The sequence below is a fragment of the Delphinapterus leucas genome, chromosome 5 (genome assembly GCF_059928025.1).
Source record: "Delphinapterus leucas isolate spDelLeu-1000000601 "Yukka" chromosome 5, BTC_Dleu_Yukka2, whole genome shotgun sequence".
Lineage (NCBI taxonomy): Eukaryota > Metazoa > Chordata > Mammalia > Artiodactyla > Monodontidae > Delphinapterus > Delphinapterus leucas.
The window spans coordinates 88,567,326-88,593,366 of NC_143133.1; the positions used below are offsets into that span (position 1 = coordinate 88,567,326).

The 26,041-nt window shown below is 34.5% G+C and overlaps 1 protein-coding gene across 11 annotated transcripts in view; it reads left to right on the plus strand.

Moving 5' to 3' along the window:
- The window catches only part of ALB (albumin), a 142,302-nt gene that overhangs the window by 108,385 nt on the left and 7,876 nt on the right, over positions 1-26,041 (plus strand). For 7 of the 11 annotated variants that reach the window (XM_089912040.1, XM_089912042.1, XM_089912039.1 and 4 more), the window contains 9 exons: positions 14,284-14,384; positions 17,088-17,125; positions 17,831-17,888; positions 18,736-18,868; positions 20,180-20,388; positions 20,943-21,075; positions 21,910-22,007; positions 23,511-23,640; positions 24,657-24,871. In XM_089912040.1, coding sequence (XP_089768166.1) covers positions 14,377-14,384; positions 17,088-17,125; positions 17,831-17,888; positions 18,736-18,868; positions 20,180-20,388; positions 20,943-21,075; positions 21,910-22,007; positions 23,511-23,640; positions 24,657-24,871 — 1,022 coding nt within the window. In that variant the 5' untranslated portion in view covers positions 14,284-14,376. The other 4 variants (XM_089912045.1, XM_089912046.1, XM_089912041.1 and 1 more) reach the window with 3 other exon arrangements.

The following is a 26,041-nucleotide window of genomic DNA, read 5'->3' on the forward strand; positions in this document are numbered from 1 at the left end:
TCCCTGATTGATAACACAGATGCTGGACTCAGCATTTCTCCTTCTCCCCAAAGCTAGGCTACTCCCTGGAGGTCATTTCTTTGTGTGGACTTTCTGTAATTCATTTGCCCAGAGTATACTTTTCAATGGACATAGTTCACTCTTTGTTGATCAGAGTTGTAAAGTATTTGCTGTCTGCCTAGGTTTTGCAAATTATCTGTGGCAAAGGATTAAAGTATAAACATCAGGTCGTTGGCCTTCAACGTGATGAATGGCCTGATGTTATAATTTAAAAAATCTTTAAATGAATTCATTCTTTAATATATTGAAGGATTTCTACAGGATGATTTTTGTATGCAAAAGAAATTCACTACAGTCAGAGATGATTCTAAAGTTTAAGGGGTCGGATAGTTCTATATATTAAAATTTTAAAGTACTATGATTGAATAGAAGTGCTTTTTGCTTGTATCTTTATTTAGCATTCATGGCTGAATGCCTTATATTATAGATTTTTTTTTGGCTTGCCTTGGCTTTTTAATTTGTAAAATCCTGGAAAAATTACTGTGCATATTGATATTTTTGTGCATATCATAAAGCACCAATATTGTTTCTAATACAATGTATATTCTCAAGAAAGATTTTGAATTAATTATTTGTCCAAATTAAATACAACTGTAAATCTATCTCATTATTTGCACAAGAATATTCAAATTGTAGGGTCAAGATATATCGGTATGGTCACCAAGGTAGATATTGTATCATTAAATCAGAGAGTGTATGTGACTAACCAATAATTGTTCATGAGAATAACCAAGTGATATTGCTTAGAAATATCCATTTGCAACTCAGTGGGACTGCAGATAAGTAAAAGTAGAAATTTATTATCTTTTCTATCAAGGTAAACCTGGCTTTGATTGTCACATATATGTATAATCTATCAACAATTAACGAATTCTCACCATATATTTCGCTCTATTAAGTACTGTTGGTGACATTTCTACCAGGATGTCTAACAGATATTTCAAACTTAACAAGGCCAAACAGAGCTATCAATTACCTTCCTTAAACCTGTATGTCTTCTCCCACCTTCTTCTCCCCCATCTGTCCCCCAAACCCTCCCCATCTCCACAAATGGCTCCAGCATTCTTCAGTTCTTGAGGTCAAAACCTACGAGTCATTGGGTCTTTTTTTCCCCTCACACTGCACATCCAATTTATCTGTAAGAACTGGTAGCTCTACTCCCCAAATGTATTCAGAATCTGACCACTGGTCACCATTTCCTTTGCTATAATCCTAACCTAAACCACCATCATCTCTTGTTGGGCTACTACCAAGCCTGCTGGTTTCCCTACCTCTACTCTTGCCCAGTGTGGTCTATTACATCTAGACAGTGATCTTTCTAAAGGTTAGATTAGATCTTGTCATGCTGCTGCTTAAGAATTGACCTATGACTTTGAACAACCTCCAGAATAAAGTTCAGGCTCCTTACTGAGGTCTAGAGCATCAGCTTCTGCCTCTTTCTGGACCTCATCTCCTACTCTCTCCTTGTTCACTGCACTATAGCTATCCTGGCCTACTTTTTGTTCCCTCTTAGAGCCTTTTCACTTACGGTGTCTTTTACTTTGAATGCCCCTTGCCCCCAACCCTAATCTCACCATGCCCGTCTCGTTGTCATCATTCAGATCTCAACTGAAATGTCACCTCCTCAGACAGGTCTTCTCTGACACCCTTTGGAAAAACCATAGCCCTTCACTAATCACATTCTTTCTCAGTACCTGATTTTATTATCTTCAACTTATCAGTACATAAAATTAGCTATTTATTTATTTACTTGTTTACTTGCTGTCTTTTCTACTGGAATGTAAGCTCCTTGAGGTCAAGGAATATGTATGTTTTGCTCAATGGTGAATCTCCAGCACCTAGAGTAGAGGCTGGCACATAGTAGGTCATCAACAAATTTGTTGATGAACTGGCTAACTGGCCTTTATATTCTTTTCTGTAAAACAAAAGACATGGAACCAATTATCTATAAGGACTTTTCTAGTCCTAAGATTTTGCTTTAGTCTCTTAAAACTGTGTTGGTCTGAATAATGAGGATAGCAAAATGTCCAGGTTGAACCCATACTCTAGGTTAAGTCACACCTCTGACCACACTGCCCTACAGAACTTTCTGCGACCTTCCCTATGTGGACAATTTCAGAGTTTCTAAAGGCCAGTCTACAGTTAGCCATATGCTGTTTTGCCTTCTTAGCTAAAGTGCTCTTGCATGTACATCTATAGGTGCAATTTCATCTGAACACGCTCAAGGTAAGAGCCGGTGCTGGTTCCAACCTGCTTTTCCTAAAATTCACTGAGTGCCTATATGTGCCAGGCACTGTTTACACTTGACATGCATTAACTAATTTAATCCTCATAGTGATCCCATAAATAAACATTATCCCAATTTGGAAGAGAAAAAATCAAGGCACAGAGAGTTGGAGTAACTTGCCCAATTCCACATAGCCAGTAGTGGGGCTGGCATTTAAACTTGGGGAGTCTGTTCCCAAGTCTGCTCTTAATCAACACATGATAATGCCTCATACAGTACCTGGCATAGACACTAGAAATATGTGGGAAATATAGCAGACACTAGATATTCATTCGAATGAACTGAATGAATGAATAACAAAGAGAAAGAAATGTGCAATAACAGTTCTATGCAGTGGCTGTGTTATCTCATCCAGAAACCTCCCAAATAATTATTACTGAAAGGATGCGCATTACCATGAATACCTTGTTTTTTCTGGTTGCCACCTTTACATGGCTCGCATTTGTATTTATCATTCCATTCCACACTGCCTCTGCTTAATCCAGCAGTTTTGTATCTGAGCACCCATTTGTCTCCAAACAAATTCCACAGATGTCTTATCTAACCTGCTGGGCTTGAAAGGCAATCATTAGTACAACTAAACTGAAAACAACCTCACATCTAATCTTCCTAGGATGAGCAAGACTTTGTGGCTTAGAAGGACTTTGCTTTCAGAGTTATGAAAGAGTACTCTTTCTACAGGTCTTCTAGAAGTGGAAAAGCAATGATTGAAAAGAATATGAATTAAAATATTTTAAGATAAAGATTTATATGCCTGTTTTTAACATAGTAAAGTAAAATAATATGAAAGAGTAGATTCTAGCTTTAATTTATTGCCAGATTATCTGAAATTTGAAATATTCATGGATACTTTACTGTCTAATTTCCAATGTGGTGGCCAGTGTCTGTTTTCCTCTTTATCTTGCACTGCCACCTCTACCAACTTCCCATCTTGCTGCTGCAGCCACTGGGATTGTTACAGGAAAGGTAAAAAGCAAGGCCTTTATGACAGAGACCTTATTTTAGGAGAACAAAGAATAAAGCATAAAACACAAAGGGTAGATCCTCATGCCAGCTTCTGCAGCGCAAACTCAAGGAAAAATAATTTCTACTGCCAATGGCAATGGATGTAGCTTTGCATATATAATGAAAGCTTTTAGGGACTATCAGTGGAGAACAAGTGCTCTAATTTTTTGAAAGGCATCATCGATTAGATCTATACATAGATTAGATCTATACCCTCCTGACCCCATGCTGCATGAGTTCATAATTCTTGCTCTGTTGCTCACTAACTGTTGACCTTGGGCAAGTTACTTAACCTCAGTTACTTTAACTCAATCTCAGTTTCTTCAGTTGTAAAATAGAGATAATAACCGTGTTACCCTTACAGCGTTCTTCTGAGGAGGGAATGAGCTAATCTGAGCACTGCTACAACATTGGCACATTGTAGGCACTTTATAAATGTTTGTTAGATAAACTGCTGCATTTTTCTCCTGACACACTCATCAGTGCTTCGGTACAGTTGATTTACCTCTAATCTAATGTAAAGGCACTTGAGATTTTAGTTAGTATTTGCAGTCTCATCATGAGTAAACACAAAATTTCTATTATTATTATTTGCAATATTGACAATAAGCCCATGGACTTTCATTATGCTTTCATGGATATCGAAGAGTTTATGGACACTAGACTAGAAACTGTTTATTTGGTTTTTTACTCATTCATTCACTCAACAAACATTTGTGAATGAATTCTCATAAATACTACATGCCAGGAATGTATGTGATTACTTGTATGTCTCTTAAATTTGCTAGAGATGGATATTTAATAACATTCCTTAGTTTTTTTCCACAATGCAATCATTTTGCACATTTTTACTAATTAAATTTAATTAATGGGTTTAACAACTCTCGTCTAGTACTGGACCGAGATTTTGTGGAGAATACAATAAATAGGACAAATCTTTACTCTTATAAAATAATTACAATTTAGTAAAACCATAAAATTCAAGAGGTATGACTAAGAACTAATAAAAGTAATAGAAATTATCAGAAGAGAGTGAGAAGACTGTAAGACTGGGGGAGAGAAAGTTCTGAGGTGTGCTCTGAAGAGGAGGATTTATATAAATAGAAAGCAGAGGAAAGTCATCATGGTGGGAGACTGCCTAATAAACAGAGACCTGGTCTGGAAATGAGCTTGGTATGCTGGGTAAGATGAAGATGACCTTGCAACACCTTGCACAATCTTCTCACCCATTATGGTGTTATATGTTTTATAGGGTTGCCAAAAATATTACACTGAATATCACTGTCTTAATAGGGGAACTTATATGTGCAAGAGAAATAAAAGATTATGCTACAGAGATACTTCTTTTATTTGTTCACTCATTTACTCATCCATTTAACAAATATTATTGAACACATGTTATATGCCAATCATGTGCTATCCACTAGGGTTACTGCAGTGATGGAGAAAGATAAAGCCTCTGCTTTCATGGATGTTATAAACTAGTGGAATCAGATTCCTGAACATTTTAACTACCGGGGTAAGGAGCCTGGAATTTATTTAAAATGTAATGTAATGTAAAAAGACTTTAAGGAGAGAAAAGTTTTAGGATTAATCAGAGCATATAAGGACTCCAGGTATGAACATTAATTAAGAGTTTATTATAATAACTCTGGCATGATTTGGTGAAAGCCTGAACCAGAGTTGTGTCAGTGTTTGGGGGATAAGGATAAATGTGAGATTTTAAAGAATGGATCAGAACTATTTAGGGACAGATTGAATACTTGAGGTTAAGGAGAAGGAGGCATTAAAATTACTATAAGGTTATAAAAATGAGTGACATGGAGAATTAGGGAATAATAAGTCAAGTAGGTAAATCTGGAAGAAAATTAAATGAGGGTTGTGGTGGGAAGATGACAAATTGATTTTGAACATACACACTGAGCTTATGTCAAGTGGATTTTAAGGGGAGGAATAGATCTTCAAGTGTTTTTACAGTGACTGTAGTAAGAAATGCATTTTACATAATGAACTAATGACATATATAGCAAACATTTCACAAAATGATATTTATCCTACTCTATGTAATTCACCCTGATCATTTCTGTTCATTTTATTTTACTAAAAAATATTGGTCATGGCACGAAATTTATTTTGTGACCCTGTTTGAAAAACTGTTCTAAAGATAGTTGAAAATAAGAATCTTATTTTAGTTGATGGGTTTTAGAGCCTTTTGGCAATAAAGAGGAAGCTAATATAGATTTTGGATTGTGCCATCAGGCATTAGGAAATAATTTCAAGTTCACAGGGTATAGAAATCCTTCTTAGATGATCATGGCTACAGATGGAGAGGCTCCAACATATGCACAAGTTGGTTAGATGTACCCCAGTGTGTGGATAGCAAAGAATATTAGAAATAGCATGCAATCTAATCTTTTTTTTGCTATATAAACATTTTTTAATTTAAAAAAAGGATATCTGTATTAATGTCTCCAGATTTTTCCTACTGAGTAAAGGAATATTACTCATACCTTCTTCTCCTCATCCTTGCAGACACATTCCATATTTGATATTTCCCAGAAATGGGCTCACAATTTTAAGGTATAGTCAAAATGAACCAAAGAACAACCTCTGAATGGACTGATTTAGGTTATTGTAGCTATCAGTTTAATATGGCTAATGAAGAAGCAATAGCACCAGTGTAGTAAGTGGCCTTGAGCAAGTTCTCTACAGGTGGTCTTGCGTAACAAGGTGGTTGAATAATTGGAAAGAGTTTCATATTTGAACTTTTCTAGCACCCCTTTTGTTTACTCACCTAAACTGCACACAAAAGATTATAAATGGGAATTAGTATTGGCTTGGGACTTGGATTTGGGTGGGGAGTACAAAGAAGTGTCAGCCATACGGCAACAGGTTAAGAATTGAGCAACACTCTGGACAGTGAATGTGGCTGCTGGACCAATGGGATATATCATCAGGCTATGTAAATACATCTCCATATGCCTAATGGCAAGAATGTGTTAGCTTTTCTAGTTGGCCAGGACTGAAGTAACTCAGCATTTGCTAACATGTTTGCCTCCATGTTATCCCTGAAACCAAACTAATTCCCAGATTGCATCCAATGAGAAACACAAAATGTGGGAGGACATACGGTATCAATATCAAGTTGCTCATGGCCTCTTACCACAGGAGTGCAATTGACTCCTGCTCAGTCAAGTTAAACTGACAGTCAGTGAAAGTTTTGAATGGCTTCCATATCCAAAGCATGCACTGGATCAGGTGTTAGATATAGTGAACATAATAATACATGGGGTATCCCTTCAAAGACCTTATTATATATTATACTGGGCATGTAGGGTATAAATTGCAGCGTTTCAATTGTAAGGAAACACTGATCTAACAACCTTAATGATCCAAAAAAGAAAAAGGGAAAAATAAGTTTCTGAACAACCAAATAGATATTCCAAAGTTCAAGCACCAAAGTTCAGGCCTTACAGGCTATTTACAAGGGTCAATTAACCTCTGTCCTAGTGGGATAGGACCTACATGGTGAGAGTTGAAGAACCATGGAACCTCTGCCTCAGGTTCTGCTCTTCACTTGGTTGCCCATCTGAGATTCCACTCAGGAATTAACCAACAGAACAGAGGGTTTATCATGAGCCCTAGTGAGGGGTTGCAGAGGGAGATGAGTGCCACAAATACACTTTCTTACTTTTCAATTTAGCCCCATGTAATACGTTTCTCTGTTTAGTGCATGCCCTCTTTTTTTAATGACTACTTCAACTTCTCAATTTCCCTCAAATATTCAATTCCAAGCCATTCATTCTTAGCAATCCCTTCCTTACAGAGTAAATAAAAGCCACAGTCAGTAAAACCCTTGTCATTGGCTTCTAAATGCTCATCAGTGAAAATTTTCTTTCACCCTCAACCTTCTCCAGTTGCCCCCCTTCACATCCAGATTTCTTGGAAGAGTTATCTATACTGTAGTTATTTATTCCTCTCCTCCCATCCACCTTTCCAGCCACTCCAGTGTGGTTTTTGGGCTCATCATTCCATCAAACAGCTCTATTAAGGACGTTGGTAATGCTCTTGCAATAGATATTATTTCAATTCTTGTTTACTATCCCTGTCAGTAACATTTGTAACTCTTTAGTAAACATTCTCTTCCCTTACATTCCCTGGTATAACAATGCCTTGACTTGTTTCCTCTTCTCTGGCCACCTGTTATTTGATCTTTGATCTTTCCATTCCATAATGGGCCTCTCCTTGTCTCATGTTACTGTCTTCCTAGCCTATCTCAATCTTGTACTGCTTTGTGACTCACAAATAATATTCCAAGCTTAGGCCTTGCCTCTGCCCTCTAAACTCTATAGCTATCTTGCTTGACATCTCTTTTTTTTTTTCAGTGTTCTTTTAATTTTTAATATTTTTTTATTTATTGAGGTATAGTTGATTTACAATATTATACAAGTTTCAGGTGTACAGCATAATGGTTCACAATTTAAAAAAATTGTACTCCATTTATAGTTACTATAAAATATTCACTATATTCCCTGTGCTGTACAATATGTCCTTATAGCTTATTTATTTTATTACATAGTAGTTTGTACCTCTTAATTCCCTATCCCTATCTTGTCCCTCCTCTCTTCCCTCCTGCCACTGGTAACCATTAGTTTGTTCTCTATATTTGTCAGTTTCTTTTTTTGTTATATTCACTAGTTTGTTTTATTTTTTAGATTACACATATAAGTGATAGCATACAGTATTTGTCTTTCTGTGTCTGACTTATTTCACTAAGCATAATACCCTCCAGTTCTATCCATGTTGCTGCAAATGGCAAAATTTTTTTTATGGCTGAGTAATATTACATTGTATGTGTATACCATATCTTCTTTATTAATTCGTCTGTTGATGGACCCTTAGGTTGCTTCCATATCTTGGCAATTGTAAATAATGCTGCTATGAACATTGGGGTGCATGTACCTTTTCACATTAGTGGGTTTTTTTAATTTTTTTTTTTATTGGATAGACACACAGGAGTGGAATTGCTGGATCATCGTAGTTCTATTTTTAGTTTTTTGAAAAACTTCCATAATGTTTTTCAGTAGCTGCACCCAACAATGTGTAGCCAACAATGTACAAGTATTCCCTTTTCTCCACATTCTTGCCAACATTTGTTTTTTGTGGTCTTTTTGATGACATCTATTCCGACAGGTGTGAGGTAATATCTCACTGTGGTTTTGATTTGCATTTCCCTGATGATCGGTGATGTTGAGCATCTTTTCATGTGCCTATTGCCCATCTGTATGTATTCTTTGGAAAAATGTCTATTCAGATATTCTGCCCATTTTTAATTGGGTTTTTTTTTTGATATTGAGTTGTATGAGCTATTTATATACTTTGGATATTAATCCCTCATTGGTCATATCATTTGCAAGTATTTTCTCCCACTCAGTAGGTTGTCTTTTTGTTTTATTGATAAGTTCCTTTGCTGTGCAAAAGCTTTTAAGCTTAATTAGGCCTCGCTTCTTTATTTTTGATTCTGTTTTCTTTGCCTTAGGAGACAGATTCAAAAAAATATTGCTAAAATTTATGTCAAAGGGTGTTCTGCCCATGTTTTCCTCTAAGAGTTTTATAGTATCTGGTCTTACATTTAGGTTTTAATCAATTTTGAGTTTATTTTTGTATACGATGTTAGATGATGTTCTTATTTCATTCTTTTCCATGCAGCTGTTCAGTTTTCCCAATACCACTTATTGAAGAGACTGTCTTTTCTCCACTGTATATTCTTGCCTCCTTTGTCATAGATTAATTGACCATGAGTGCATGGGTTTATTCCTGCGCTCTCTACTCTGTTTCATTGATCTGTGTGTCTGTTTTTGTGCCAGTACCATGCTGTTTTGATTACTGTAGCTTTGTAGTATAGTCTGAAGTCTAGGAGTGTGATTCTTCCAGCTCTGTTCATCTTTCTCAAGATTGTTTTGGCTATTCGGGGTCTTTTGTGGTTCCATACGAATTTTAAAATTATTTGTTCTAGTTTTGTGAAAAATGCCATTGGTATTTTGGTAAGGATTGCATTGTCTGTAGATTGCATTGAGTAGTATGATCATTTTAACAATATTAAGCCTTCCAATCTATGAACATGGTTTATCTTTCCATCTGTTTGTGTCATCTTCAATTTCTTTCATCAGTGTCTTATAGTTTTCCAAGCACAGTTCTTTCACCTCCTTAGGTAACTTTATTCCTAAGTATTTTATTCTTTTTGATGCAATTGTAAATGTGATTGTTTCCTTAATTTCTCTTTCTGGTAGTTCATTGTTAGTGTATAGATATGCAACAGATTTCTGTATATTAATCTTGTATTCTGCAACTTTACCAAATTGATTGTTGAGCTCTAGTAGTTTTTTTGGTAGCATTTTAAGGATTTTCTATGTATAGTGTCCTGTTGTCTGCAAACCGTGACAGCTTTACTTCTTACTTTCCAATTTGGATTCCTTATATTTCTTTTTCTTGTCTTTGACATCTCTTCTTAGATGTCTCAAACATGCCTGAAATCAAACATGTCCAAATCATACTAATGATATTCCTACATAGTTCTGGTGTTTGTCCAGTGCTCCTTAGACCTGTGAGTCATGCCACAAACATTGAATTGTACAAGGCAGAAAGCTAGAAATCATCATGACACCTCTACTTTTCTTACCAACCATTTTCAATCCATCCAGTCCTGCTGATTTTTTCTCCTTGGAGTTTTGTGCTGGAGAGAACCACCCCCCACCCCTCGCCTGCCTCTCTTTTCTGCCTATCCCTGGCTTTATCCTATACTATGAAGGGACGTTATTTATGTGCATGTGGAAATTCCACTTATTATATCCCAACTTATTATATACCACCTTCAAAAGCTGCCTCTTGGCCTTTTCTCAGACCTAGGAGTAAATACATCAGTAATATGGTCTGCCCATGGAAAGATATACTCATGTAAGGGAACTCTCTGGCCCTAGAAGAGGTTCAGAGCTGTTTGGATTGGGAGTTCCAGGGTTAGGGTGCCTGAATCATGGTCTAGAATAGGAGGAAGACATACCCTCGGTTTTGTGAGCAGAGCATAGCTGGAAGCAGAACATAACTGGGTCAGAACATAGCTGGAAGAAGCTGGAGGAGGCCTTCTAAAGCATGGATTTTATAGAAGGGGGTCTCTTTTTTGGGTCCAAGACAAGTACTGCTCCTAAATATCTCTTCAATCTGTCCGTTTCTTTCCATTTCTATACTACTGCTATAGGTCAAGATCTCACCATCTGTTGCTGGGACTATTGCATTAATCCCCTGACTAGTCTTCATAGATATACTCTTGCCTTCTCTAGTCTCTTCCCTACACTGCAACTAGGGTAATTTTCTGAAGCATAAATCAGATTATATCATTGGGCTAATAAAATCATTCAACTTCTCATTGCTTTTAGAATGAAAACCAAATATACTACTGTAGCTAAGATGGCATACAAACCATCTACTCTCATATCTCATCTCACGTTGTGCTTCCCCTCAACTCTAGCCTTTCTCAGTTTCTTTCATGCTCTTTCTTTTCTCAAGCATATTTTGTCCCCTGTGCCTGGAAGGCTATTTTCTTTCATCTTTCTTTATGCCCATTTAAAAAACTCTCAGTTTAAAACTCACATCCCTGGGAAAGCCCTCTCAGACTTCCAGGCACATGGTATTATTAAATAAATATGGCTTGGATCAAGAACACTGTTTTATCACTAAGTATTTGGGTGGTCTACTGACTTTGTCAGTCATCTTAGATGAACTATTTCCCCATAGAAATTTTGTAGCTTTCTACCAGAACAATACATTTCTTTGGGGTTTATAATATTAAAATGACCAATCTCATCCTTAGCTTTGCCTGCAAATCCAAATAATTGAAAATTCTGCTTTATTTTTTCTGATTGCCAGCCTGCCTTTCTTTTCTTTCTTACTCCTACAGGAAATTTCATTGTCTTTTAAATTCAGGTCTAACTCTTTGCTTTCTTCATTTTGGTATTTTATCAAACATTTAGAAATTACACATATTCTTACCCTCCTTACTTCCCTCAGCCCTCTACCTACTCATTCCATTTCTTCAGGCAAAGTTCCTTCATAGACAAAATTGAACCCAGAGAATGCAAATTTGAAGCTTTGCAGTCTGTTGAGTTGCATAGTTACCTGAAGAGGTTAGAGCCCACACCTCTTATTTATGGACAGGATTGCCCTTAAATTTAGAGCTTCTCCTCTGATACTTCTTTAGCACCTCAGGAGTACTTTGTGTTCTACATGCACAGCACTTTACAATGTTGCAGTGTAATTATCTTTCTATGGTTCTATCTTCCCTATTAAACTGTGGGCTTCAAGACCTAGGGAGGTCTTCAAGAACTTCAAAGTCAGGGACTGTATTTTATTAATCTTTTGTATCCTCATAGCCTAGGAAATGCGTGGCATTTAGTGAGCATTCAATACATTTTGAGCATTTAGTGAGCATTTGATACATTTCTTTCACATGAATGAAAGACTAGGTAGTACTGCTTAAAATAATAAGTAATAAAATAAGTCTGAAACATTTTTTTCAGAATTGTGCCCTGTCAGCAAGAACACTGGTGTTCCTAAATAAATAATGGGTTTGTTGATGCTAGGACAATGTTTGCTTTTAGATACCATGCTTCTCGATGTGCAATTTTTGCCAATTTTCCATGTAATAACAAAGAGAAATTTGAACTCATCAATAACAGCATTTGCCTTCAAGACATTAAATGCTGAGAGGCCAATTTATATAATTTTAATGAATGAATGAATATCTAATGTAAATGTAAAAATTGAAATAGTAATTGTATATATTTCATCTAATAATTAAGCTACACGTATTAAATATACTGCGTATCTCACAACTGTGAATCAAAAGTATTTTGGAAAGAAATTGCCATTGTCAACATCATACGTTACTGAAATTACTTCTTTATGCTATTTGAATGCATATTTTTATAGCAGCATATTATTATCAAATAGCTATTTTTGCTAACAGAAACTTCAAACCTATAAATACTATTCTAATAAAAGAATTTTGTTCTTTTCAATGTCTATATCACGAAAAACTAATTTTGAACAATTCATTGCTTATATGTGCAATAATTATATTTAAAATCATTTTCAAAATATTTACATTGTATAGTTTATTATAATTAGGCTAGAGATGAATTTCTCTTTAAAAAAGATTAGGCCAATTATTTATTTGATATATTTCTTAAAAGTTACAAGTTTTTTTGGATCAAATAATTCATTTCTTGATGTTAACCCATATATGGATGCTTAAAAAGGTAACGAGAATTTCAAGACTTAAATTTCATGGCTCAGTTGGGTGGCCAGCCAGAGAAGTTTCAGCTAAAGTCCAGCACTGTAAGATTACAAAACATTTGATTAATTTTAAGCTTTAGAAGATATGAAGGAGAAAACAATTTTTATCCTTTAATGAAAACTTCCTAAATTTGATCCACTGACATTTTAACATAAGAATATTTTAGCTATACAACCTTTATTGTTTTACAAGAGGTTAAAAATAGTTCCATTTTGTACCTTTAAACTAATCTCCTTTTTAGGTAGTAAGTCTCTTGAATTATATTTGAAAAAATATATAGAATATGAAGAGACTAAGCACTATTAAACTCTCAGCAGTGTATTAATTTCTGTTTGATGTCCATCTGTAGCTACTATTATGAGATAGGAGTCACTAGTATTAATTTCAATTTCTATGTTTATAGACTATTTGTTGTTAACTTATACAAAGAATGGATAAACATGGATTTCAGGCATTAGCTATATTTTTCTTGGATTGGAAAAATGCTAGAAAGATATGAGAAAGTGTCATTTTATTTCCATAATTTAGACAAGTTAAATGATCTTTTCATTTCTTAAAAATGTTAACCTGAATTGGATAGAGAGTAATGCCTGATGAGCCACTGGGCAGCTTAACAATGGACCAATTCTCAGATTTGTATCCCAATTTCCTAATTTGTTATATTCATTCTAACAGTCAGACCCTTTTCTCATGCTATGACTGTTTCACTGGGAATATGAAATCACAGAATGTTCAAGGTAGAAGGGTCCTTAAAGATGATTTAATTCAACTTGACCCATATAGCATAAAGATATAACTAGATCTGCGTGTTCAAGTTTGGAGCTAGAAATTGACACTGAGCTGAATTAAACTGCATAGTAAAGAGTTGAGAAGTTTGAAGTAAATGGTTAGGAAATCTGAGAGAAGGTACATGTAATTTCTAGAGTCCCATAGTAACATGAGGAAAGGTGGAAAAGGGACCCTCCTGCCATGGGAGCTTTGGAGAGAGGACTTAAGAGATGGGACAAGCCAACAATGGTGATCTAGTGTGGTTTTCATAATGTGAACTTTCTTTTCTTTGTTTCCTATGAAATTTTCAGCAAAGAATTTTCTCACTAATGCAACTGTTTATGGAGGGACATGAGGGGACAATTGATATTTGGATTACATTACAATTTTTTGTTTGCATTAGATGCCTATATAAGTTCATACAATTTGGACAGTTTATTTTCTTATTTATTAATGGGAAATATATCTTCACAAGTGAACAAGAAATTAAATTGCTTACCATGTTTCAATTAGTTAGTTTGATGCTTAATGGTCTTTTACTTTTCTACCCTTCATATTTTTTAGAAAGCAGTCCAGAGCCTTCATGATAGGTAGGATCTACCCTACCTATCCACACATATGTCCATAGTATCATAGGAAAAATGCTAAGAAGAGATTTTTTTGTTCTTGAATTTCTCTCCAAAAAGATCCAAATTTCCCTTATTTTGGAATGACTTTGGGTTAAGTGTTTCTAGAAAGTCTCTATTAAAATACTGAGGCTATTATCCGACATTGTTGTCACATTTTAATGCATATGTTTCACTTTTTTTCTAAGAGAAGACAACCCAGAAGTAATAATCTGTCACAGAAGGAGATGGCATAAGGGCTGGACCAAGAAGATGGACAGTTGGAAGGAAAGCTGGTTTGGATGACTTGGTGAGAAACTTCAGGAATTCAGAGTGTGGTAGGAGGCTGTAGGTTTAAGGTTATGATTAGCAGGGCAAGGAAGTAGGGGACTGGTCTCAAGAGAGATTTCATTTGCTTCAAAACTGTGCCTTTTCTATCCTGTCAAAATGAATGCAAAAATAAAGGACGAAAGGGATAAAGGCTCAGGTTTAATTCCCAGTTATATTTCAACTGAGGTATTTTTTTTCTCTTCTAAATGATCAGTACATTATTAACCTTTGCATATGAAGTAATCATCTTAACCACTCTCTCTTTAAACTTTTTCCATAAAAAGAAACTAGAACCTGTAAGACGTATTTTTAACTCTTGGTTTAAATATTTGCATTTACTCCCATGCCAAACTCCTTTGATGATTAACTAAATATGACTTTAAAAGCTTGAAGAAGAGAATATTTAGAAATAACCAACAATTATGTAGTTTCATTTTTCTTTCAGTTTATAATGTACATGCAGAATTAATCGAAGAAAACTGTAGGTATCCTTACTTTGGGAACCCACAAAATGCAAATATTCAAGGGATACTTATTAATTAAGATAAATTTTAAACAGATAGTGTTAAGAATTAAATATTTTAATTTCTCAACCATCTGCTAGTCTTTAAAAAGGATACACATATGGAAAATGCATTATTGATACTCTTAGTAAGATTCTTTCAGGTGTTTCAGTTTTATATTTGAAAATTATGCAATCTTCGTTAAATATAGGAATATCAATTTTAGGTTTCTAGAATCATAATGAATTTGATTTTCTTTTGGTTTTCTATATTACTATTATAGTACAGTATAATATTACAGTGCAAAGTAGGTGGAAAAACTAATATTATTCTCTTCATTTGTTAAATAAAAAAATATGCACAAAGTATATGTGTGAATGCTAAAGGCCTGATTTTGTGAATTAGTCATACAATTAAGTCCAATGATAAGGATTGTGTGTTTGATCAAGCTTTCCCAGAAGACTCATTTTAAGGAAAAGGCCAGGGTTGAATACTGACCTCAAATAAAAGTGCCTACTTTTTCTTGGAGGCTAAAAGAAAAGTTGACTTCATTTACCCAAAAAGGAATTATTTTTTTATTCAGAAAATCAGCATAGTTTCCTTCATTCTTTTACAGTATACAATATCAGGCTTCAAAGAAATGGTTTTCTCCAATGGAAATAATTCCATAGGCAGATATTCGTTTACTTCTGTTCATCTATGGCTGGAAAGACAAGTCTGGCTCCCTTATTCGGACTCCCTTGAGCCATTAAAAAAACTTATCAGCTCTAGCTAGCTAGCTATCATCTGTATGTATATTACCTATGTCGGTCACCTATCTAAAAATCTATCACCTGTTTTTCTATTATCTCCTCTTCTGTGCTTGATTATTTAATTAGTACCCTGAAAATGAAACAAAATAAAATAAGATCATAGAAAGTGTGTTTCTTTCACCATATGACTGAATAGGAAAAATAATTCTTCTCTTGAGTATTTACTAGTCTCTGAGTCTATATGTGCCATAGGGCAAAATGACTGACAGTTTTAATTGACTCGGTTATTTAATTAAATGAAATGACTGGCTTGGTACTAAATATTGTTCTGTAGTATCACAGACGGTCAATTTTCCCACTGATTGAAATGCATAGTTCATCTTTTAGAGCAAAAGGGCAGAGAGAGAATAGTCATTCAGAGGTAGAGATCAGAATCTTGGGTGGGGAGAATAAGAAAGGAAGTTTGAAAAAACATTTTAAAAAAATTATCTTTGTTTAGCTTTGTTTTTAGACATGAAGTTAAATTTATTTTGAAATTTAAAATAACATTAAAAAAGAGCATGTGACTTCTCTTTTTATTAAAAGAGAGAAAGGAAAAAAGCGTGAAATAGGGATGGAAAGAATATGATGCCTAGTAAAGAAGATCTAGTGTTCTTATAACCGCTAAAGGTGTAATCAGGCTCAGCCTGTCCTGTGTATATTATGATGGCAAAGATCATCATTACTGCCATTGTGTCCATTTTCTTCCCCATGTCTATTTCATGAGAGACACCCACATTGCCTCTAATACTTTGCTCTAGGGCCTGAACCACATGTGGGCCAGAGCTGAGATGAAAATGTAGGACTTTTGAGTATCCATTTCAGTTAATATTGCTGCTATGGCTTTTCCTTAGTTCTCAAATGTGTGTGGGTATGTGTACATTTTTCATTATTTATCAATAAAAGTACAGTTTGAATTAGTAATAGAATCAATGCAGAGCTTAGCTCTTTTAGTATATGTTATTTCCAAGCTAAGTTATTGGTTTGGTTAAATTTTTGCAAATACTGAAAACTCAAATGTTCAAATGGTAAATCACAGAGAACGCGGTAATCGTACAAATTGTTTAAACTCTTATGTAAAATTTGATAAGGTGTTTTACATAACTAATGAATTGACAAGGTCTTGTGGAGAAAACAGTTCCAGATCTCAAACATACGCAACGGATTTAGTCAAACAATTTTTTTGGCAAGAATACTATGACTTTTGTAATCAGTTGTGAGCCAATGAAATACAAAGATGAGTCTAGTTAATAATCTACAATTATTGGCTAAAGAAGTATATTAGCGCTGATCTCCCTCTATTCATCCTACCTTTTCTCTTCTATCAACCCCACAAGGCTTTGGCACAATGAAGTGGGTGACTTTTATTTCCCTTATCTTTCTCTTCAGCTCTGCTTATTCCAGGGGTGTGTTTCGTCGAGATACACGTAAGAATTCTATTTTTCTACTGTTCAACTTTTATTTTATTTTCCTAGTAAAAGAAGGTTTCAGTAAACCTTGAATCTTTAATGAAGTAAGTTTTCCTTTAGCATTTATTTTCTAGACTGTTATGATATTTTGTATTTGTGAACCCTTAAGAAGTTATCTTACATTTCTAACATCCTAGGTGAAACAAATAGTGAGAATTGTTTAGTAACTGTTATTTGCTATTGCACATGAGGGACCTTAGGCAGAGTGAATTAAACTTCACAGAATATAGTTGAAGATAGAATTCAAAACTCCAGATTCCCAAAGGTCTATCCACTGTACCTTAATTTATATAGAAAAATATAAAACCTGTGTTTTTAATCTTATAAATAGAACTTGTATTTATATTTTTCACTTCAGACTGTCCTCTCAGTGGCTGTTAATAGACACTGCAAAGGCATTAGATCTTATCCAGGTTTGAATATAAAGCTATAAATATTTAATGATTTTTCAAATAGTATCATTTGAGATTAAATAACTCTTCTGCTTAAATGCAGAAGAAATAGCTCACCATCATCCTAAGATTTTCTGTTGGGAGTCAGAGCTCAATATCTTGGAGCAAATGAATACCTAAGTCAAATGGAGAGAAACATAAAAAATAATACCTTAACCAGTTGTTTCTTTAGAATTTAAAGCAAATCTTTTTTTCCCTTTTTTTCCTCCAGACAAGAGTGAGATTGCTCATCGGTTTAATGATTTGGGAGAAGAAAATTTCAAAGGCCTGTAAGTTAAAATATTTAAGAATGAACATTTAACGTTTCTAATAGTATTGGTTATAATTTTGAAGTCCTTATATTCCACTGTCATCAAAGATTCTAGAACAGTACTGTCCAGTAGGATTTCTGCATTGATGCAAATATTCTATATCAGTGTAGTCCAATATAGCTGCCATTGGCCACATGTGGCTATTGAGTACTTTAAATATGACAAGTGCATCTGTGGATCAAAAATTTAAACGGTATTTAATTTTAATTTATTTAAATATATATTGTCACTTATGGCTAATGGCAACATTTTGGACAGTGTAGCCCTGGAACTCTTATATAACCTGCATGGTGGAAAGTTCCTTTCACAACTTGCTTACTAAATTCTTTTACCTAGCAAATAGTTCTGTGGTTTCTTGAGATGATTTTAATATTTTTTAATCTAGTAAAAGTTGAGAAAATAGTTTATTTTTCAAGGTCTATCTTATTCTACAGCCTGATTAAATAAGATATGTGTGTGGTTTTTGTTTTTTGTTTTAAATAGTCAAAAGGCCTATGTAATGCCCGAGTCTTAACAATTAGGTCTATTTAGAATACATTTTGCTTGCTTGCTCTATGTGTATGCATCTACTGACATGCACACACATATTTTTATACGTGGTGGAAATATAATAATCTTTGCTTAGAAAGCCACACATACCTGGTTAGGCCTCAGATAATAGCTGATGTGAACAGGCTTTCTGGATAATAGTAAGAAAGATGTGTAAAATATAGAACATATACAGACACACTTTGTTTTCTAGCATAGCAACCTACTGTATGTTAAAATTTTATTATGCTACATTTTTCTATGTCCTTCGTTTCAGGGTGCTGATTGCCTTTTCTCAGTATCTTCAGCAGAGCCCGTTTGATGAGCATGTAAAATTAGTGAATGAAATAACTGAGTTTGCAAAAACATGCGTTGCTGACGAGTCAGCTACAAATTGTGACAAGTCACTTGTAAGTATATTCTGATTTTGAATAGTATTTCTTCTTCCTTTACGTAATCTTGAATGTTTACAAAGAAAACAAATACCACTTTAGTTTTCTCAATTATTACTAAACGACCGTATTTGTAAGCAACGCTCAAAAGTGGGTATAGCCACTGTTTCTTCAATGATAGATATATTCTAGTATACCCACAATTTTAAAAAACATTTCTTTGTTGAAACCACACACAAGAGTCATAGTGTTTTTAAATGGAAATTTTTTATTTGTAGAAGTTTCTTTTTAAAATTTGAAGTTAGATTTCTTTTCATAGAGGCTAATAATGATAGTATAGTTTTTATCTTCAGGAAGTACTCACCTTATCTCTGTGCTGACTTTGTTACCCGGGTGGAATAATAGTACAGCTATGTATTCCTCATTTTAGGGATATTCATATTTTTACATACAATAAAAAATCAGAACTTTGAACTTGTGATATTTTCAGATAGGTCTTTAATATAAGGATAGCTTTATGTTTCTCTCACCACTTAAACTATATATACCTTTCTGGGGACAAGGCAGTTTTTTATTTATCACTAAAGCCTTTCTTCCTCTTATTTTTCTCTATATGTACTTCTGCCTCAAGGCAGAATCAGTTGTTTAGCTACACACAATAATATTGCTCTAAATATGAATTTTAAAAATGTGTCTTTTTAAAAAAATTAATAAATTCTGTCTTGAGCAGCATATTTTCCCTAAAGTTATAATTACTTTCATAATAAAAATTAATGGGGACAGAAAGGATTAATTTAATGGACTATGCATTGAGGCAAATATTTCTAGAACAAAAAAAATCTATATTTTAATACAATAACAACTAATGCATGGTAGATTATGTTACTCCTCAGTTTTGAATGGTATCTACTAAAAAGTTGAACCTCTCAAAAAGGAGCAGATCAAATGAGAAACTATATGAACACTTCCCTCCCTAATGTGAATTCACTTGCTACTTAGAGGATAGTTTTCCTTGAGTTTTTATTATAATGATTGTTCTCCTAGCCTTTAGCCTCAGGTGGAAATAGGAGTTATGCTCATTCATTAAGGTCATTGCCTTTTTGCCCTTCTGTTTTATCCACTATAAGTGATAGTGTGACAGTTAATTCTTATGGAAATCACACATAGATGGTCAAATCAAGGGAAGGTCTCTAAATCTGAGAAAAATGTGGATTTTTATATGATTTACTAACCAAGAATTACCAAGATATTAATTCCTTATACTATTCTTCGGGTATAAGGAAAACAAAAGTCTGCCCAGCAATTTGACACCTGCTCTATTTCACTTAGCACACTCTCTTTGGAGATAAACTGTGTGCAGTTGCATCCCTTCGTGAAACCTATGGTGAAATGGCCGACTGCTGTGTGAAACAAGAGCCTGAGAGAAATGAATGCCTCCTGAAACACAAAGATGATAATCCAGACCTCCCTAAATTGAAACCAGACCCTGATACTTTGTGTGCCGAGTTTAAGGAAAATGAACAGAAGTTTTGGGGAAAGTAAGTAATCAGATTTTTAAGCTTCAAAATTAAAAATTATGGAATAGGTCAAGACTCATTATAACAATTACTATTTTGAAAAATATTATCAACATTAAGACTTGAAGCTTCTGTTCTAATGACAATTTTCAAAGAAATAATATATGATACTACAAAATTCTACATGTTGAAAAAGTCGATCAAAGATCTTTTGGAGTTCATCAAAACAGGATATGATCTGTATGAAAATATTTGAAGATGACTTGTATTAAAATATTATAAAGATATATATATATGTAGTCTCAGAATTTAGTTCATTTTAGTCAATAACATATCACTGATATTTAACTAATTTATGCATGTGTGTATATTTATATGTATATATATGTATGAGTTTAACATTTTCACTGACTCAAAGAGTGACAAAGCAAGTTCATTATGTGCAAATTGAGCTTAACTGGTAAATTAGATGTCTTCAGATTTTGGAGGTTCTGGGGAGAATGTAGATTACAAGTCTTCCTGCAATACTGTCTGCTATAGAAAAATGGCTGTCTGTTTTTTGTTTAAAAATTTAGATACCTATATGAAATTGCCAGAAGACACCCCTACTTTTATGCCCCAGAACTCCTTTACTATGCTCATCAATACAAAGGAGTTTTTGCAGAATGCTGCCAAGCTGCTGATAAAGGTGCCTGCCTGATACCAAAGGTATTCCCCAGAAGAAGAATAGAAGAATCAATTCATAATCAAATCTGAGTTTTGGGACATCTTATGGTTAGATTTAGGAAACCTAAGCCTCCAATAGAAACTTCTTTACGTGGTCCAAAAAGCCTTCCTCCGTCTTGTCCCCCTCAAAGATCTTTCACCTTTTTTGAAGGCCTATGTCTTCCACCTTCCTCCTTCTAAGATTTGCCTAAGTGGATCTGGTAGAGGGAATCGCTGTGTATGTGTCTAAATATCCTGCCTCTTTTAATAGTGCAAGTTGCTGTAGTGAAATACGGAAAATCATGTTTAAAATTACACAGCAAGGGAACACAGTTTTTGTTTCTCTTTTCATGAGACTTTTTTATTCGGAAGGGAACTTAAAGTAGGGGAGAATTTAACTGCATCTAGAAGTCTGGGTTTATTCATTCATTCCATAAATATTTACACAGCTTTCTCTTTTATAGGGAATTTATTGATGTTATGAGAGTTGGTGGAGGAGGCATTGAAAGGGGTTATATGCAAAATTAAGAAGTCAGCAAAGTTCTGTTCCCTGGGATATTAGCGTACTCTGTCCTTCCACTTTTCCTTTCCGTTCCCTTTTCCCTAACAATGGCTCCATGCTGGTTCTTAACTACCTGGAGTTTTCCACTATGAGCAGACTGACTTTTCCTCTTCCTACAGAACAAAATAGTTATTTGTCAATAGTGATACTTGGGAATTTAGAAGTAAATTCTCTCTTTAAAATTCAGTTTGGCATAGTCTCATCTGAGCTTATGAAGGGGTGGTCTGCGTAAAATTTTTCTTTTCTAATTTTTCCAAAATTGTTTCTTTTTGCAGATTGAGACTGTGAGAGAAGAAGTACTGGCTTCATCTGCCAGACAGAGACTCAAGTGTACCAGTATCCAAAAATTCGGAGAAAGAGCTCTAAAAGCATGGTATGTTAAACTTAGTTTGCATTTTTATAATGATGTAAATGATGATGGTTCATTTGACAAAACTGTACACTTGCATGTCATTTTACGCAGTGCTTTCACATATATCTTTTTGGTTGTCTAAAAGGTAGAAATTTGACAGAGGTGAAAACCAGAGCATCAGTAACAATTTGTCATTATTTTTTTATCATATCTTTTCTAAGTAGTCAAGGAATCTAGAGGACTTTTTTGTTCTTCTAGGACAGGTGTTTAAACTCCCATGTATTTATAATGACTGTGATCTTAGTATAATGGTCTACTGTTTTTATAAAGCTGTAGTCAGGGTCTTTTATTTAATTTTATCTCCCCTCCACCCAATTATCTGAAGTGTCTGCTTGTCTTTTTATGTTCTGATAATTAATTTCAGCCATCAGGTTTTCTTCTCGCTTTCTTGTAGCACCAGTTCTGCGCTTAATGTCTTGTTTTTTCCTGGGCCTCTGTTTTTATATTATTAGCTAGCTCTAGAAGCATCATCCTTCAGTATCTGAGCCAAGGAACTCCCCTTCTCCATCTCCCACACCCCCGTCACCAATCCCTCCCTTCTAGTCAACACGAACAGGAAATAAAATGAAAATAGATATTTTGCAAACTCTCTAGAAAGTGGCACTTGAACGAACTATCTTTGCCTGTCATCCCTACCATCTATACCACCAAAAGCAACCAAATCAATAAACGAAACAACCTTAACATGAAATGATACATAGTTAAACAGGCTATGATTAGTTTGGGGGAAGAAGTGTCTTTTATCAGATTTAGGCAACTCCGAAATGATTTGGGAAAGCTTGTGGATGTTAGCCTTTTACATCTTGTCAGTGAGCTGAGAGATTATGCTGAATCAATTTCTTGGTAAGAATATGCTGAATCAAAACTCTCTAATTTTGTAGAAGTTATGAAATTTCTTTTCTCATAGACCTTTGGAAGTCAGGAAGAATGTGTTTTAGTTAATAAAAAAAAAGGATAACTGTAATTTGTATGGCACTTCCCAGTTCATAAAATGCTTTCATATGTATTATCTAATTTAATCCTCACAACAATCCTTTGATTTAGCATGTTGTTGTGACTCTGTAGAGACTGAAGCTCAGAAAGGCTAAGTAACTTGCCTAGGGTCACACTGTAAATAAGCTATAAAGCCAGATCTGGAAGTCAGCTCTGGGCTCCAAACCTGATGCCTCTCAGCATGTTGCCATTTTTAGAATCCCCTCTTTGATTTCTGCTTTCATGAATTGCTGGACTTCTAACAACCATACACACTCCTACAATGGATAATTAGGCCCTAAGGAAACATTTTGCCCTAAGATAACAATTTGGTTCAGAATTAGCATTAAAATAAGAACTAATAAATCTTACAAATTATTTCTGTATGTTATTTTATCCTAAATTTTCTTGTTATACGTAGTATTTTCCTAGTACTTTGATATAAAATGTTGCCTGTTAATAATATTCTGATGGGAGAATTTTCTTCTTTAGGTCAGTAGCTCGCCTGAGCCAAAAATTTCCCAAGGCTGATTTTGCAGAGGTTTCCAAGATAGTGACAGATCTTACGAAAGTCCACAAGGAATGCTGCCATGGTGACCTGCTTGAATGTGCAGATGACAGGGTAAAGAATCCTCAGTATACCTTTTGGTAACTTACTTGCTTAAGTTGGTAGAATCAATTTGTTTAGCATCAGAACAACTGAGAGTGGTTTGAGATAGTTTTCTATGCTCTAATCTGCTCAATACTTGTCTTGCCTTGCGGTTCTTTCCTTCTTTGTTTCTCTCTCCTTCCTTCCTTCCTTCCTTCCTTCCTTCCTTCCTTCCTTCCTTTCTCTCTCTCTCTCCTCTTTCTTTCTTTCTTTCTTTCCTCTCTCTCTCTCTCTCTCTTTCTTTCTTTCTCCTACTCAGTAAGTGATCTGATAACCTCATTCAGTAATTTGTAATCCCTTTCATTCATATTCTGAGAACAAAAGCTTAAAACTGAAGTAAGACAGTTACAAAGGTAGATTTGTAAGAAGATTTTTTAAGGAGGTGGGGGAGTTGGAGAAAGGCTAGAATCTGAAGAGACCTTTGGAAATTATGTAACTTTTTGCTCTATATTCTCTCAACTGTCCGTGTTAAAAATACAAATATTTAGCATATCTTTTTCTCAAACTGAAAAATATGACCAAATACCAGAATACTAATCTCTTAGTACACTTTCTGGAAAATTTAAGGCAATTGTAAATGTAAGTAGGGTCTGTGACTATGATTTTGACTAATTTTTCAAAAATCTGTAACACTTTAGTTTTTTGGTTTCAAGATGCCTGCACTTAATTTGTGGGGAGTATTTGGAAAAACAGTACTGAGTTTTAGTTTAAAATTTAAATGCTTTAACAGTAGAAATATAAAATTAATAAATAACAGATATGAGACCTTATTACTGACTAGTTTTTTTCAAATCAAGTGGAAATGTTTTAGTAGTTCTATCTGTGTCTCTAGACTTAGCAGCACAGACTGAAAATATTCACAGGACGCAGTTTGGTATATGTATGGTCTTAGAATAAAATGAACTTGTTCTGCCAACATAGTAAAAGTCTAGGGAGGAAGCACAGCAAAGTCAATTTACGTTGAACAGTTTCCTTCAACTTGCTTGTAGGCGGATCTTGCCAAGTATATATGTGAAAATCAAGCTACAATCTCCACTAAACTGAAGAAGTGCTGTGATAAGCCTCTGTTGGAAAAATCCCACTGCATTGCAGAGGTGGAAAAAGATGAGTTGCCTGAAAACCTGTCCCCATTAGCTGCTGATTTTGCTGAAGATAAGGAAGTTTGCAAAAACTATAATGAAGCAAAAGATGTCTTCCTGGGCACGTAAGTGGATAAGGAATGATCTTTCATAGTTTTATATGGTCTCAGGATTTAGGAAATTATTCTAGGCTTTCCTTTGGAATTGCTACAATCTTCATGCTGCCTACAATGTTTCTTTATTCTTTCTTCTCCCAGTCTTTAAACATTTTTGGAAAAAATTAATTTTAAAATTGTTGTAAAATTATACATGCATATAGCAGATGCTCAATTAATAGAGAAGAGTACAAAGTACTAATAAAAGTTCATTTTTACACCCCCATTTCATTCCTTACTCCTTAGGAATATTTCTGGAAATACCTGTAGAAATATTTTGTGTATACGTAAATTATATACATATTATCCATTCATGCATTCATTCAAAGAATATTTCTTGAACTTATATATCTGTGAATATATGTAATACATCTTTATGTCTCTATATCTATCTATCTACCTATCTATTGATATATCTAATGTCAGCAAAGAACTATAAAGAGAAGTAGAATGTTACCAGGTGCTTTATATTTGGTTAAAAAGACCAGAAGTCTGGTAGCATGGCAATGCAGCGTTAAATGACAGCAATTAAATGACAAAATCGATGATTATATAAAGTCAGTAAGTGTAGTGATAAACTTTGCCTTTTTATTGCTCAATTATAATAGTATTCTGTGCACTAAATAATATTTCATAAAATTATGTAACCATCAAGAATTTACTCATACAGAGAGGAAAAAAATTAACAAAATATCTCTATTAATCTATCAGAACCTTTTTGAGGTATAGTCTGAATCAAACAAATTATACCTAATAGTAACGGGTGTCATTCCTCAGACATTTAATATGTGCCAGACCGCATGTGTTTCACATAGATTACGTAATCCATTTCCTACAGTTTACCTTATGAGATAGGTACTATTATTATCCCCATTCCACAGAGGAGGAAACAAAGTCTTGATAGTTTTAATAAGTTGCCTAAGGTGATATAATAAAATAAGTGGCAGAGCCAGGATTTGATAGCTTTAACTCTGAACTCCCAAGTCCTTAGCCACTAAGCTTTACTGCATGGCGTTTAGTCAAATTCAGACCTTTATGATATGAGTTAATTTTGTGGTTAATTATGGGGGTTTTTTTTTGATGTTTTATTTACTTATTTATTTGTGTGCACTGGCTCTTAGTTGCAGCGTGCATGTGGGA